The 17050-nt window shown below is 36.9% G+C and overlaps 1 protein-coding gene across 2 annotated transcripts in view; it reads right to left on the bottom strand.

Moving 5' to 3' along the window:
• LOC309506139 (arsenite methyltransferase) overlaps nucleotides 1-16743 on the bottom strand; it is a 54950-nt gene extending 38207 nt beyond the window's left edge. Inside the window, exons 1-10 of one of the 2 annotated variants that reach the window (XM_082179747.1) lie at nucleotides 16450-16743; nucleotides 15344-15474; nucleotides 15109-15259; nucleotides 14836-14972; nucleotides 14668-14737; nucleotides 14463-14544; nucleotides 13700-13831; nucleotides 13391-13533; nucleotides 13184-13306; nucleotides 12967-13045 (exon numbers count right to left, since the gene is read on the bottom strand). In XM_082179747.1, coding sequence (XP_082035873.1) covers nucleotides 12968-13045; nucleotides 13184-13306; nucleotides 13391-13533; nucleotides 13700-13831; nucleotides 14463-14544; nucleotides 14668-14737; nucleotides 14836-14972; nucleotides 15109-15259; nucleotides 15344-15474; nucleotides 16450-16542 — 1140 coding nt within the window. In that variant the 5' untranslated portion in view covers nucleotides 16543-16743 and the 3' untranslated portion in view covers nucleotide 12967. Of the gene's footprint in view, nucleotides 1-11983; nucleotides 13046-13183; nucleotides 13307-13390; nucleotides 13534-13699; nucleotides 13832-14462; nucleotides 14545-14667; nucleotides 14738-14835; nucleotides 14973-15108; nucleotides 15260-15343; nucleotides 15475-16449 lie in introns of those variants that run through there. The other variant, XM_082179746.1, reaches the window with a different exon arrangement.
• Nucleotides 16744-17050: the final 307 nt, after the last annotated feature.

Below are 17050 nucleotides of genomic sequence, written 5' to 3'. Positions count from 1 at the left end.
TCTGATAGCAAAATTTGCTAAGGAAGTAGGCTATTGGTAGGCTATTAATGCGGGGATTAGCAAAGTGTCAAGTGAAGAATTAAACAAACATTGATTGTATTAAACAATTTATTATCTTCTGCTGTCCTCAATTCCGTAACAGAATCCACAGGGAATTGTGATTTTCTTAGCCTGTGTGTATCCGCAGTCTTGAGATGTTTATGTAAGGATGTGCTGAAATATAAATCTTGGAGTGCTCTACCCTCACAATGACAGTAACGCTTGCATGTAACTCTAGATCAGGGCTATTCAATTCGAGGGCCGCATTATCAAATCGAAAAGTTGAGGTGGGCCGGTGGGTTGGGGGTTTAGCTTATTTATTGAAACGTAACAGTTTAAAAAAATAAGTTAAAGTAACCCTAAAAAAGTGTGGTATTTACTTGGAAATGTGATACCCAACAGTATGCAAATATATAAAACCATAATAAATTAAAACTTGATAATGTACAGCTGTGTACAACTATTTTCCTTGGAACAAATAAATTATTTATACAAACTTATAGCTGTTGGTGAGAAATAATAATAATTTTATTTAGTTATGCTTAAATGAAAATATTCTGACAGTGAGACTTGATAACCACAGGCTACTCGCTCCCACTGTATAAAAAATGCCTAAACACAGGTTAAAAACTATACGCACCTTTACAAAGAAACTGACATAATTTCATAACAAACATTAATTATATATTCCTCTACCCACCTAATAAATCTAATGCAATATAAATCACTATATTTACTATTATATAATATTATATTATATATATTTACAATATTTATTTATTACTACATAGTATTCAATATAAATATTGCACATTTCTGCCCAACCCATGGTAAATTACTACAGTACATTCATGGTAAATGTTTGTATGGGTGATTAGGGGATTTAAAGTCTTCTAATTTCGTTCATGCCACAATGTTTCTCCTGCTTTCCTCATCAGTCTTGTTGGGAATGTTGAGACTGTTTCATCCGATTTAATACTAATTAAATCAATGAGTGATTTGTGGTTTGTAACAGAGAGGTTTCTGTCGAACTGAAACGCTTCCCACTGGTTGTCGCAACGCTGTTTAACATTAGTGTCCGGGACCGGGAGTAAACGCAACTCCGTGCTGGGCTGTGTTGAAACAACTAGTGAAACAACTGAAAACATCGCTATTTGTTGTTACTGTACTGAACGAGAAACCGCTTCAGATGATTCAGTGACGGAGCGGTTTAGAATCAAACCAAAAGAATGATTCATTCACGAATTGGTATTGCTGGTTCAGTCGACATAAATTCGGGACACATAGAATAACTGCTGAAATATTCGCACGTAAAACGTTTCTCAGGTCAATTGGAGCGAGTATCAAACTGAATTAGCCGCATCCAGAGCCTATGGCTCTGGCCGCATCGCCAGGAAAAGAGGAGGAGGGAGGTTGGTGCCGTCGGGCCGCATGGAGATGATTGGCGGGCCGCCAATTGAATAGCCCTGCTCTAGATACACTACACTAGCTGTGATGAATTTGGTCCCCACCCACCAGGTGCTCATGGAAAGTGAATTTCATGAAATACAGAATTTTTACAGTGATAATAATATTAATACCACACTGACTCACAAGATCCATTCTGTCTGTACACCAGTTTGCAATCAGCTGACCTGTCCGTTTCCCCGCTGGTCTTTCATTTGCATACGCTCTATGTCAGTGCGGTAATATTTCATCAGGTGCAGTACACATAGTACTATTTGCAGCGAGCTTATACTGCAAAATAAATCACAAGCATTTTAGTTGTCCCAATTTCAAATGAAAACTGTTAATCAAACTCTAAATAATCAATATAAAAATGCATATAAATGAAAAAATAAAGTGTCAGACTGCAGTGAGCTCTGCTATTGTCTTCTGACATTTGAAAGCATTACTGCCTATTGAGAATCTGTAATAAAACTGTCATGTTCTTCATATGGTCACATTATACTAGCACATAAACTAAACAAAGGTAGTTAGGGCACAACGCATTTATGAGCATCCCAACAAAGACATCTCATTGGCTAGCAGACCTATGATATTGCAAAGGCAATAAATTTGAGTGGAAGTTTTTGTGACAGTAAACAGCCTGTCTGTGGAAGAGAATGAATTGTGGGTTAATTGAGAGGCACAGTTTTGCGATAAAGCTCCACCGCCTCGGTATGACCCCTGTAATAATGAGCAGTAGGCCTATGACAGAGGGCAAGTTTTCCTTGACACTCCTAAAAAATATACTGCCTTAAAAAAATAAAAATTATATTACGTTTATCATTCAGGTTGTCATCCATTTCTTTATCTTTAGAGGAAAAATAAGACTACATCAGTACTAGTATCTAGAGCCTGTGTAAATCGGATATTAAATTATCTTGTAATCACAAAATGTCTAGACAGTGGAACAATAAAAGGTTATTTGGTGATTTAAGGTCTGTTATGGTTGTATTTGGAAGCAGTCCTGTTTAACCAAGACATTCTGTCTGCAAGGTCCTTGACCATCAAAAAACTCACAATGGGAACAGGAAAACCCCTGTTTTTCCACTCTCCAGCTTGTCTTACAAATCTGGGATTTCCCTTATTAACCGACACTTGCATTGATATGAAATGGAATATAGCGCAACAAATCCAGATATACTATCGAGCCAGTGACCAAATTGCAAGCAATCAAATGGGAATAATGAAATCTTTCAAACCAAACACTATTGTTGTTTCTCCTCTGTTTCTCCTTCATCCGTTTTTTTTTTTTTTTTGCTTGAGAGATCAAAGGCGAGGGTTTTAGCATTCCTCTGAATAAGCTTTTAGCTTAACAACACAGGGCAATTTAGATCTCTTGCCGGCCAAGACAAAAGCTTCCATGGATCTGTTAGCTGATATTCTAGTGCCTATTGTTGCCCTTGAACCTGATAAATTTGACAGGGCCCAAGAGAATGGACATTGTGATTCCACAAAGCTCTCCTTCAATAACCGCGGGGCTAATCTCCTCGCCTGATACCGTATTAATAACCTTTTAATTAAAACAGAAAGCGACATTGAACAAGGACTAAGCTGCCCCATGCTGGGAAGTATAACGAGAATCAATACGTATACTCGCAGACTATACGAAAGGACGTTCGAAAGAGAGGAAAAAAGAGGCCCCTGTGAAGTGAACAATGTCACAAAAGGCAGATAGTGAGGAACAAAAATATTTGCTCATCAAAGGTTTCGAAAGGACCAAAGCTAAACAATGCATCAAAGTGTTTGTGTATTCGAAATTATTCGTATTAGAATTAATTCAATTTTATTCTATTGATTAATGACTTTTATTTTATTTATTTTTTAAATTGTATGAATCTTATTTATCTTTTATTCATTGATATCTATGTGTTCATTTAATCATCATTATATTCCTTATGTTGCATGATTATTCGTTGACATGCTGATTTCTTTAATATATTCTGATTTGTTTAATTATTTTAAAATGTAAGTTCTTTTGTCTCTCTTCTGGGGTTTGTCCTGTTGACCGGGTGTGTTTTCCATCAGAATTGATTATGTGACGCTCCTTGGTATCAAAATATGTCCGTTTCCATCTCTGCAGACATGAGATAATGCAAGATCTGCAATATTATCTTAAATTAATTAATTGCTTATCAAGTTATTCTGTGTGCCTAAGGACCATGGTGACCTAATAAGACCTGCTAGGGTAGCCTACTTTTGTCTTGAGTGCATCATTAAATGGTTGCAAGAGACCTTCGAAGAATACTTTCCCTAGTCCCTTCCTGTTAGGCACAACATAAAATTGTAAGTTTCAGAAGACTCTGGGCTTCTTCTTCTGCTTCTTCTCTTCTTCCTCTCCTTGTATTCTGCAAAAAAGTAATCTGATGGGTTTTTTTTGCAGGTAGAGGTCGCATATTCAAAACAATAAAAAAGGCATGGCTTGCTGATGCTGTGAAGGAGCGTGGAATGATGGGATGTCGTCTTCACCTCCACTGCCAATGAAAATCAATCCGACGGGACTCACAAATTTCATGGATGAGGTAATGAAATAAAGTTTTACAACTGTTACGTTTGATCACGTTTTTTTTTTTTTTCGTTTTTTTTTCTAATGAATTACCCGCAAGTAACGTAATGTTTAATGCTAAATTACTACTCGAACGTCACTTTATTTGTCTAATTAAATGGTGGGGTAACGCAGCGCAGTTTTACGTGTTTAAAACAATCACACTAAAAGTACATTGAACGTACCCACAGCATTTGCAAAAAGGCTGACTTACTATTTACTGTATGTATAACACGTAGTGTATTTAATTACACTGCCATAGACTTTTTTACCGGACTTGTTAAACAATGTTAGGACATGACACCAATATTGATCCTCATTTAATTGATCCTTTTGTCCAAAACTCTTCTTGGCTACCTTTTACGTTTCTTGGTGTCATCTCTGGCTAAAGAATCTACTGAAAACGATAACGAAAAATTGTGGTCCATGAAGACTGTCTGAAAACAACAAAATGCCCTGCTAGAAACAACAACAACAGAGTTACGTGCTAGACGCTACAACTAATACTTCCGAATTTTTAATGAGACTCAATGTGTTGCCATGGTTTCATGGCAGTAAAAGTGGAAAACTAGGATAAATGCGGACATGACGCCATTGACACTGACTAATTTCTCTGGATTTAAACAATGTTGGAAACATTTGGGATTATGCAAGTACATAATTGAACAAAATATATAACACTGTGCTAGTGGGTTTAGGATATTTTAATGCAAAAAAACATACATATTGTTCCTTTAAAAAGAGCATGAAATCAAAATAAGATCTTCTACATTTGTTTCACATTTAGGTAACACTTTACAATAAGGTTATACATTTGTTAACATGGAGTAATAATGAAAATACTTCTAAAGCATTTATAAATCTTATTTAATGTTAATGTATTGCTCATTGTTAGTTCATGTATTAACTAACGTTAACGAATGGAACCTATTGTAAAGTGCTGAATATCCTGTTTCATTCCTTAAGTAAAATTGGTTGCAAATGCAGTTTCATGTTGACTTCAAGACTGAGATTAAATTTTTCACACAATTTACCTTAAAACTAAAAGGAAAAGCAGGTGAATGAAAAAGGAAACAGCATGATTTATAGCCAGGAAATGTGAAATGCTCTGATAAAGATGTGGTTGCTTCAGTCTGAGTCTGCGAAACCTGCTTAGGAAAGCTGCTTGTCTGTCCTCAGCCGTGCCTGGCACACAGGGGTCACGACCTGGTCATGAATCGCTTCTATCAGCTCCTTGCTGGGACAGGAGGGGAGGGGAGCCGTGAGCGCTTTTGATCTCGGTTGGCTAGTCAAGCAGCATGGGTAAGATATCCCTCAGCCTCTCCTGCAGGTCAGGCTCTGTGGGAGCGGGGCTGAGGGCAGGTCAAGAGCACCGTTCTATTTTTCCTCTTCACTGAGACTCAGTTGAGCTCCTGTAGCTTCAAGTGTTGCCTCAGACATGTATGGTTAGAAGTATGCTCGGCTATGAATTGGGAAGGCATTTATACATCTAGAGTATCTTGGTCAAGGTAGCGCCCATAGAGGACCACAACAATTATTTTACTTGCTATTGTTAGTCAAAGCAGGTGGCATAAGAAGGAGTGGACATTCTCATTCTAACAAGTATTTGATTGGAGTTTTTTTTTGTTGAAAAAATTCATACTTTTATTCAGGAAGAAAGCATTAAATTGATTTTTTTTTAAAGCGACAGTTAAGACATTATATATAATGTTACAAAAGTTTTAAAAGAAATATTTAATTCAAATAGTTATTTTGAACTTTCTATACATTAAATTGTATCACAGTTTCCACAAAAATATTAAGCAGCGCAGCGTTTTTCAACATTGATAACAATAAGAAATGTTTCTAAAGCGCCAAATTAGCATATTCAAATGATTTCTGAAGGATCATGCGACACTGAAGACAGGACTAATGATGCTGAAAATACAGTTTTGCCATCACATGATCACTGGAATAAATATAATTTTAAAATATAATATATAAATGTTGTAACTTAACTCTCTAGCAAAAAAAAAAAAAAAAAAAACTGCATGTATTTTGCAGAAGTACATTGTTTTGGTTGTGCTTATAAAACATTCACTACTAGGCTTAAGGGATATAACCAGTTTAAATGGAAAGGTTCTCAAGCTGACTAGCTGAAGACGTTACTTCCTCGAAAATAAATATATATATATATATATATAAATATATGAAGAGTTCAGATGCAAAAGCCTCTAAATGCCACCTGAAATTTTCTTATAGAATGATCATTTTTATCAAGCTTGTATATTTAAGTTCAGTAATTTCACTTAAATGACAATTAATAGGTAATCTTCATTGCCATTTAAGTGAAATTATTGAATTTAAATATACGAGCTTGATAAAAATGATCATTCTATAAGAAAATTTCAGATGGCATTTAGAGGCTTTTGCATCTGAACTCTTCATATATATATATTTATATATATATATATATATATATACACATATATACACTCACCTAAAGGATTATTAGGAACACCTGTTCAATTTCTCATTAATGCAATTATCTAATCAACCAATCACATGGCAGTTGCTTCAATGCATTTAGGGATGTGGTCCTGTGGTCAAGACAATCTCCTGAACTCTAAACTGAATGTCAGAATGGGAAAGAAAGGTGATTTAAGCAATTTTGAGCGTGGCATGGTTGTTGGTGCCAGACGGGCTGGTCTGAGTATTTCACAATCTGCCCAGTTACTGGGATTTTCACGCACATCCATTTCTAGGGTTTACAAAGAATGGTGTGAAAAGGGAAAAACATCCAGTATGTGGCAGTCCTGTTGGCGAAAATGCCTTGTTGATGCTAGAGGTCAGAGGAGAATGGGCCGACTGATTCAAGCTGATAGAAGAGCAACTTTGACTGAAATAACCACTCGTTACAACCGAGGTATGCAGCAAAGCATTTGTGAAGCCACAACACGCACAACCTTGAGGCGGATGGGCTACAACAGCAGAAGACCCCACCGGGTACCACTCATCTCCACTACAAATAGGAAAAAGAGGCTACAATTTGCACGAGCTCACCAAAATTGGACAGTTGAAGACTGGAAAAATGTTGCCTGGTCTGATGAGTCTCGATTTCTGTTGAGACATTCAGATGGTAGAGTCAGAATTTGGCGTAAACAGAATGAGAACATGGATCCATCATGCCTTGTTACCACTGTGCAGGCTGGTGGTGGTGGTGTAATGGTGTGGGGGATGTTTTCTTGGCACACTTTAGGCCCCTTAGTGCCAATTGGGCATCGTTTAAATGCCACGGCCTACCTGAGCATTGTTTCTGACCATGTCCATCCCTTTATGACCACCATGTACCCATCCTCTGATGGCTACTTCCAGCAGGATAATGCACCATGTCACAAAGCTCGAATCATTTCAAATTGGTTTCTTGAACATGACAATGAGTTCACTGTACTAAAATGGCCCCCACAGTCACCAGATCTCAACCCAATCGAGCATCTTTGGGATGTGGTGGAACGGGAGCTTCGTGCCCTGGATGTGCATCCCACAAATCTCCATCAACTGCAAGATGCTATCCTATCAATATGGGCAACCATTTCTAAAGAATGCTTTCAGCACCTTGTTGAATCAATGCCACGTAGAATTAAGGCAGTTCTGAAGGCGAAAGGGGGTCAAACACAGTATTAGTATGGTGTTCCTAATAATCCTTTAGGTGAGTGTATATACTGGGGAGAACAAGTATTTGATACACTGCCGATTTTGCAGGTTTTCCCACTTACAAAGCATGCAGAAGTCTGTAATTTTTATCATAGGTACTCTTCAACTGTGAGTGACGGAATCTAAAACAAAAATACAGAAAATCACATTGTATGATTTTTAAGTAATTAAATAGCATTTTACTGCATGACATAAGTATTTGATACATCAGAAAAGCAGAACTTAATACTTGGTATAGAAACCTTTGTTTGCAATTACAGAGATCATACGTTTCCTGTAGTTCTTGACCAGGTTTTCACACACTGCAGCAGGGATTTTGGCCCACTCCTCCATACAGACCTTCTCCAGATCCTTCAGGTTTCGGGGCTGTCGCTGGGCAATACGGACTTTCAGCTCCCTCCAAAGATTTTCTATTGGGTTCAGGTCTGGAGACTGGCTAGGCCACTCCAGGACCTTGAGATGATTCTTACGGAGCCACTCCTTAGTTGGCCTGGCTGTGTGTTTCGGGTCGTTGTCATGCTGGAAGACCCAGCCACAACCCATCTTCAATGCTCTTACTGAGGGAAGGAGGTTGTTGGCCAAGATCTCGCAATACATGGCCCCATCCATCCTCCCCTCAATACGGTGCAGTCGTCCTGTCCCCTTTGCAGAAAAGCACCCCCAAAGAATGATGTTTCCACCTCCATGCTTCACGGTTGGGATGGTGTTCTTGGGGTTGTACTCATCCTTCTTCTTCCTCCAAACACGGCGAGTGGAGTTTAGACCAAAAAGCTCTATTTCTGTCTCATCAGACCACATGACCTTCTCCCATTCCTCCTCTGGATCATCCAGATGGTCATTGGCAAACTTCAGATGGGACTGGACATGCGCTGGCTTGAGCAGGGGGACCTTGCGTGCGCTACATTAGTGTGTTACTAATGGTTTTCTTTGAGACTGTGGTCCCAGCTCTCTTCAGGTCATTGACCAGGTCCTGCAGTGTAGTTCTGGACTGATCCCTCACCTTCCTCATGATCATTGATGCCCCACGAGGTGAGATCTTGCATGGTGCCCCAGACCGAGGGAGATTGACCGTTATCTTGAACTTCTTCCATTTTTCCATTGCGCCAACAGTTGTTGCCTTCTCACCAAGCTGCTTACCTATTGTCCTGTAGCTCATCCCAGCCTTGTGCAGGTCTACAATTTTATCCCTGATGTCCTTACACAGCTCTCTGGTCTTGGCCATTGTGGAGAGGTTGGAGTCTGTTTGATTGAGTGTGTGGACAGGTGTCTTTTATACAGGTAACGAGTTCAAACAGGTGCAGTTAATACAGGTAATGAGTGGAGAACAGGAGGGCTTCTTAAAGACAAACTAACAGGTCTGTGAGAGCCGGAATTCTTATTGGTTGGTAGGTGATCAAATACTTATGTCATGCAATAAAATGCAAATTATTTATTTAAAAATCATACAATGTGATTTTCTGGATTTTTGTTTTAGATTCCGTCTCTCACAGTTGAAGTGTACCTATGATAAAAATTACAGACCTCAAAACCTGAAAAATCAGCAGTGTATCAAATACTTGTTCTCCCCACTGTGTATATATATATATATATATATATATATATATATATATATATACACAGATGCCTCAATGTCTGTTTCTTTGGGCTGCTATACGTAAGCTGTCCGCCATATTGGAAAGGTTGAATCTGGTCCATGACCACTTGAGAGCAAGTTTACTGTTCATCTGCAACCTATTTATTCACATGTTTAAATATATCTATATCTGCAATAAACATTAGCAGATGATTTTCACTGCATTTAGTTAATTATTAATGTGATCATTCTGCATATTGAGTTATACATAAAAAGACAAACCAGCACATTCTCACCTCTGAAAGGTTATCCCATTTCATCTGGAATTTATAGCTCTGTGGTTTTTACAGCCATAGGCAGCACAATGCTGTGACATTCTCGATGATTAAAATTCATTGATTTGTCAGTGTGAGTGATGTTAACTGTTCCAAGATGGCAGAAGCGTCGAAATGTCTGGAGCGGCATCTACATATAGCCTACACAAATGGCTACAACAACCTATAATGAAATGACCCTTTACATTAGATAATGCTTTACACTGAACTCTGTTAGAGAGCTACGTATATCAATTTATCTGTTCAATGAGATTCAACCTTACTCACCTGTTGAGTAATAAAAAGGCCATCTCCACATCGCTTTTACAACATTTCAAAATCAAAGCCAATGTTGATTCTAGTTTTATTACGAGCTCTGTTGTGTTCTCTTCTTGCCACATACTCTCCTCTGCTTGGCGTTATTTTAAATGGGTGATCCGTGCAAACGGGGATAGTTTTGACAACGCTGTCGTCTGTTTTACATCGTTGTCATGTAAACATTCCCTTAGCGTCGTGAACCATGTCAAACTTTCTCACTCGGTGTGACAACTAAACCTATGCCATTCCCACACCAAACATGTGTCAAAGTAGTCGGAGCAACTTTTGTCTATTTGCGCATATGATGACATACCCACGGGCGAGTGACGTATCTACACAATTTCTCATGAAAACCATGCCGACTGGTCTAAAATACAAAACATGTATAATAGGCTTACCATAGTGAATCGGGGTAAGACAAAAACACATTTTGAAGGAAGGATTGTGGCTCATTATTTAAATTGTATTCATTTTGAACAAAAAAAGTTACATAGTGTACCTTTAAAATAGAAAATATATCATTTGAACTGTAACATTATAGTGTTTTTACTCAATTTTTTTATCTAATAAATGCAGCCTTGGTGAGCATAAGAGATTTCTTTCAAAAACATTAAAACCAACCCCAAACTTACGATTTGAACTAGTATCCACAAATCTTAGATTTTGATTTGATAGGGTCTTTCATCTAAAGGAAATTGGTAATTAATGTGAAATTCACTTTTGCAGACATATCTGGCACAGTTCCTATTTATCAATCTTCTAGTACAATACACCAGCTTACGTCATTGAAAACCAATACATGAACCAGCTCAGAAGACGAGCATCATGCTGGAATCAGTGTGTGGTCTTATACATTGAAGCTTACTCTTCCCTTCACAGTGTCTCTTGACAGTAGAGGCTTTTTAGCTCTGGATATCGTCAAGCATTAAGTGGCTGAGAGTAATGGGATACATTCTGGGCACGCGGTAGAAGCCCAGCACTTTAGGAGAGGTGAAACCAGGACAATGAGAGCCGTTCCTCAGTGCTGTGTTTACATTTAAACCACACCTGCTTCCTCCACACAACTCGGAATGTCACAGCACTCCTTCTCAGAGCGTTGAGGAAAAGTCAGAGTTTATTCGACTCATTTCTGGTGGGATAGTCCAATATAAGCTTTTTCTAGAGATATATGCCTGAGACTTAATCAACACCTAGAATCCAGGTGAAATAAACCTGTGCACACTCAATTTGTCATGTGCAATGTTTCAAATAACACACTCCTGGATAAGACTTATCCAGAGAAATTTTTTGTCATTATTAACTTTTTTTTCTTTTCTTACAGGCTAATATTAGCAAGTCTCTAAGTAAATTACTAAATGAGATTCAGAAATGCTCATTGATTGCTTGGGATGAATTGTCCTGCAGGTAATTTGCCTCTTCAAATCATTCAATTATGACTGCTTTATGCCCTTATCATTGACTAATCATATTGGTTCTGCACTGCAAACTGCAGAACCATAAAAATGCAATAACATAGCGAGCACAGAATATGGAGCTAGTGTGGGAACACTTTGAAGATTTTGGCGCCACCTACAGTCCAATTACATTTATGCATCAGAAATCTTTGCTGATTAAACCACGTGACGAACTGAAAGGCTACAATTAAATAAAACAAGACACAATTAAACCATACGAACAAGAATACTGAGATTACTCATGATCTTAAATCTAATCTTACTCATCATAATAGCACTGTTATTAGGTAATGGTTGTTAAAAAGTGTGCATGGCTGTTAAAAAGTATGATGAAATTCCAATTACTGGAAAAGAAACCTTTCTCAAGAGACTTGCAGGGAAAGTGACATCAGTCTATATCCTGCTATTAAAAATATCACGTCATTTTTAGGAATAAGGGAAATCAAAAAGTGAAGTTAACATTTATCCCTTCTCGGAATCAGCATCAATGTGACGTTGCTTATAAATGTAATGGGTGTTTCTTTGACTAAGTGCTCTTTTTGACACTAAAAAATATTCAATACACTTTTAGATAAACTTTTAATCTACTAACAACAGCAAATATCTATCCATCACAATAATTCATTCTGTCATTTGCTTTTTTTTATATATATATAAAATTATGGTGGAAACGACATTTAAAAAAAAATGTTTGAATAAAATTATCAACCTCTAAACCAATTGTATGTTAAGGCTAATTTCTAAGGTAGTATTTTATGCAACCTAAATACACAGAACAAAATCATATTTTCACACTTTTTGAATATTTTTACACATTACAGCTTATAATGATGCACAATAAAGAAAATAGTATCTACATAAGTGATATTAATATGTGATATGTGGGGAAATTCATAGAGTATGTGATCTCAAGAATTCACTTCATTGACAGTTGTCTCCTTGGTAGACAAACAAACTTTTTTTCTTTTTTTTGTAAAAATAACAATAAATGCAAAAATAAATTTCATTGTGTATCGATATCAATATCAGCACTGCCTTAGTTCAGTCAGAATGGAAAACAAGTGCCAATACTTTTTAAGTCTTCTAAGGGCCAAAAAAAATAGTGGCCAGTACAATTTGCTTTACATTTTTTCAACTATAGCACAAAAAGAAGAAGAAGAAAAGAGAACTGTTGCAATGGTTTTAAAGTTCAATTTTAAAAAAAAGTAAAAAGTACAAATCAAGTCAAATAAAAATAAAATACATTGACAAAGATCTTGGTTTTGTTCTTTCTTGAATTAAAAGTGGATAGCTTTGCTCATGCTTTTCACATATTAATGTAATTCATATTTTAATAATTATTATTGTTTTGTTGCTGAGGCTGCTGTTATTGTGATTACCATTTTTAAAAGTCATTTTACAATAAGCAGGACAAAAAGCTTCCTGAAGTTTAAAGAAAACATATGGAATGATCATTTGAGCACTACAGACATATACTCTCACTTCCCACCACATTTTCTCAAGTGATCCAGACATCACATGACCCATCAGACTCTCCACATTTACCTTAGCGTCCTGTCTTTGAGCACTGTTTGACAGAGGAGCCCAGTTTATCCGCGAGAAGGAACGGGCTAAGGTGGCAATACTGGAAAAATTAAAACTATGATTAAAAGTAATTCCTTTTATTGCTTCTATTAAAAAATATATATATCATAACTTGTAAAGTAAACCTTATTTACCAAAAGATAATGAATAAGCTATGCGCACAAGACAGCGCATTTACCTGAGGAGTTCCGCTCTGGTTTGGATCTGGAGTGTCTAACATCGTAATATTGAAGTCTGTAGAGAAACGTGTGTTTTTGAGGACGGCGGCCATCTCGGCATCCACCTCCACTGGGACCTTCGCCTGGAATTGAATTAGCAAAACCGACCACTGAATAAGTCATACTAACATAAAAAAAAGAAAAAAGATGTAGTAGTATAAGTTTACCTTGAAAGAATGAGAGGCATCAAACTCAAAACAGTCAGCACAGTCAGGGACGGTTCCTTTATATGTGACCAGAGCTTTGCTCTTAATGGAGTTTTGAGGCAGTTTAAAGATCCGGTAAGTTCCAGATGCGTATTTAACATCACCTATGATACGTCGCAGGTCAAAACATCACTAGTTAGAATTTAAAGCATCTGCCTGCATCCACGTTGCAAAAGCTCAATGGCACATGAAAACAAATGCAGTTCAGCTATAATGCAAGCACATACACAAAAAAAATTAAGAATAAAAAAAAGTAAACAAATAGGTTACCAGTCTTTTTTTGAAGTTCAGGATTGTGAACCACAATGTGACTGCCTGCAACCATGTGGGGAGTGCTGAAGCCTATGTCCTTCATCAGAGCGATGAGATCTCGCCAATAGAGGGCGCCAGCCATTCCCTCACCTGATAATAGCGCGCACTCATTTAAATCCACTTCTTTGGGTCAAATCAAATTCTCTTTCACATGGATGAGACACATTTAATAAGTTAGTGAAGAATGCAATTTCAATTAAATGTGTTTCAATGTGGACCAGGGTTATATATAGTATGTATATACTGTAAAAAAGTATATGATCAATAAGATATGACAACATATATTTTTACGTTGCTTTAACTCATCAAAATAAGTTAAGCAATTTCAACTGTAATTTAAGTTGAAATGACTTAAAAATCCAAGTTTAATGTACTTGAAAAATTTAAGGAAGCAACTTTTCTCATTTTCATTAAGTTTCATTTTATGTACTAAAATAACAAACTAAAACTGAAATAATTTAATAAAAACTAAATAGACATGTATAGAAATTAGATATGGTATTATGCCCTTTATTATTATGATATTTAATGATTATTCAAATGATATTATACTAAAATAACACTAGTGTGAACCCAGTGAGAACTGATTTTGACATAATTTGGACATTTTTTTCCCCCCTCTTAATAAATCTTAACTCTAAACAGCCCCCAAAAAAGGAATGCAAGTTCTAAAATGTAACAGATGAGAGAATGTCAGAAAACAAAAAGAAATCAAGTTTACCCCACAGAACTGGATCTTCTTTGAAAGAGTCTGGAACAACTTTGCTTGCATAGATGTCACTGTAGTACAACTCTCCACCCTCCTATGAGATCATTCACGTATGAAACATAGCATTTGTAAGTGCAAGACTTCGTAAAGGGTTTTGTTGCATAAATAGAAGAATGAGGGGAAAATTATCAGTAGCTATATGATGGAAATATCTCACCTTTAGAACTCTGTAAGCTTCACTTATCACAGTTCTCTTATCTGGGCACAGACATATTACACAATTTGACCTAGAAAAAATTATTGGCCTTTTTACAACTTTTGCACAGGCAGATTAATGGTCTACAAATCATGGAAAACATCATAAATGACCTAAGGATGTGCATACACAACTACATCCAAAGAGTTGTTCTGTATCCCTGCATCACTGAGCTTCTCCATGTATCCTTTCACAAACACAGTGTTTGGTTTTGAGTATCCAAACTTCTCCTGATGGTACTGGATATATTTTTGCGAGGCAACAATCTAATAATGGAGCAAATAGGTTAATGAAAAAGGTTAATGGTTGCGCTTTCTTTCATATTGATTTACACTTTTCAATTATACCATTTATACGTTGGTTGACATTATTCAGATCTTTTGTTTCTGAACTTTGAAGTACCATTTCGTCCGTCATATCCAGTCCAATGACTTGACCGCTCTCCCCCACCAGTTTACTGAGGACGAAGCAGTCTCTCCCCGATCCACTGCCCAGATCAAGAACCGTACATCCTTCCAGCTTCTCTGGAATCACCAGGCCACAGCCAAAATACCTGCAGTTTTTTTTTCTGTGCATTACTGAAACAAATCAGACAAAACTAAAGTTTTAAGGCACAATCTCAGTGCTGCTGCTGTACCTCTTGCAAACATCCGGGTGGACTTGTTTCAGGGCTTCACATGCACTCTTGGCCACGGGTCTGGAGGGCATGACACACGCAGCATTGGTCTGCAAGTCATCTGAAGTCTCCAGCCGAGAGCCATAATAATTCTGGAAGTAATAAAGAGTGAGCTTTAAAAAAAATCAGGTAGAAAATATATCAAAAGTAATTTACCCCAGTGGGGGGCCATCCCACCCCTCTTTAAATATTTTACATTTTGTAACAACTAAATTAGCAAATGTTTCTATTTCTTTCCTATGATAACACATTGACTGATGCATCTTCATCCTGCACATACTAAACTTTTTTTCTAAATATATTACAATTTAAAAGTAAACCCACATTGTTCTTAATGGGGGCATCTTCCCCTCATGTTACCCTACATATATATATGCGAATCGTTAGTCATTTTGTGTTTTTTCAAAAACATTTAATTACATTTTTTTTGTGTTTTCCAAAAACATTGAAATATGACTTAGGCAATTATGCTATGAGGCTAACGAAATGTTTTATTTCTGCAATCCAGGGGGACACTACAGAGTCAAATATTGCTCAGTTGCTCATCATGAATCCAACAGAAATAATGTTTGACCATTTTTAATTTTCTTAATTTTTTTGAGTGATTACCTCTATAGCTATTGCAAAACTACTAGTTTAAAACTCCTATTTATTTTTAATATTCCTCATTGAATGCAACAATACTTTGAAATCTACAGTTTTAAGTAAAAAATTACACATTAAAATCTTGAAATTGTAAAAATCCAACAAACATAAATAGCACATGCCTCAAATACGATAGCCTACTTAATGAGGAACATGATTCAGACATCGTTCTCAGACTTCAGAGGGGCAAACTGGAATCAAACAGCTCTGGTCATGTGACTATTTTCACATGTTCACATGAAATCAAAACAGTTTGAAATCTGAAGTTTATTTTACAGTGCACAATTTTGCATAAAATACATCGTCGACTCTTATTAGGCCACTCAAACGCAAAAGTATATATCATATGTGTATGGGATTTCGTTGGTCGCGTCGCGTCATTTGCAATGTAAACACGGAGTAAGAGCGTTGTCACCGCTTACCTTCACGTTTTCGTGAACAGCAGAAGACATGCTAAGGGTTTGTGGTTTACGCTGAAAAGCCAGAGTCCGGAGAAGTGTGGTAACGTGTTTCATAAATGCAATTGTGCAAATGAATCAAACGGAATGTAGCCTAGTTGTAGTTTTGTGAACGTCTTCGAGTTTGTGCTGTTGGGGATATAAATGACCCAAAATCTAACGGATTAGTGTGCAAAAAAGTAAGACGGCCTAAACTTTAGCCATATGCATCCAACTTCAGGGGTAAAGTCCTTGCTACAAACAGATCCTGCTGCAGATATGAATGATCAACGCATGTTCTATCACTACTAACCACTAGAGAGCGCAACTCGTCCATAAATTCATGGCACACCTTTCTGCTATTACCATTGTACATTACAGGCGATTTATTACTAGCTATGTTTAATGACTAGTGGGTAGAGGTCCCTTTAAGTGTCTTTCAGACAAATTGTGAAATATTTCACTTTTAGGGTAAGATTGAACTTATAACCGTATAATAAGTCTGTGATGATTTGTCAAATACAATGTCCTGGACAAACATCTGTAATATTCTAAAGTGTTTCTCTGAAGTTAACTATGGATGGAG

The sequence above is a fragment of the Leuciscus leuciscus genome (genome assembly GCF_965113295.1).
Source record: "Leuciscus leuciscus genome assembly, chromosome: 9".
NCBI lineage: Eukaryota > Metazoa > Chordata > Actinopteri > Cypriniformes > Leuciscidae > Leuciscus > Leuciscus leuciscus.
The sequence above is the reverse complement of the archived record's forward strand: the minus strand, read 5'-3'. Positions and strand labels throughout refer to the sequence as shown.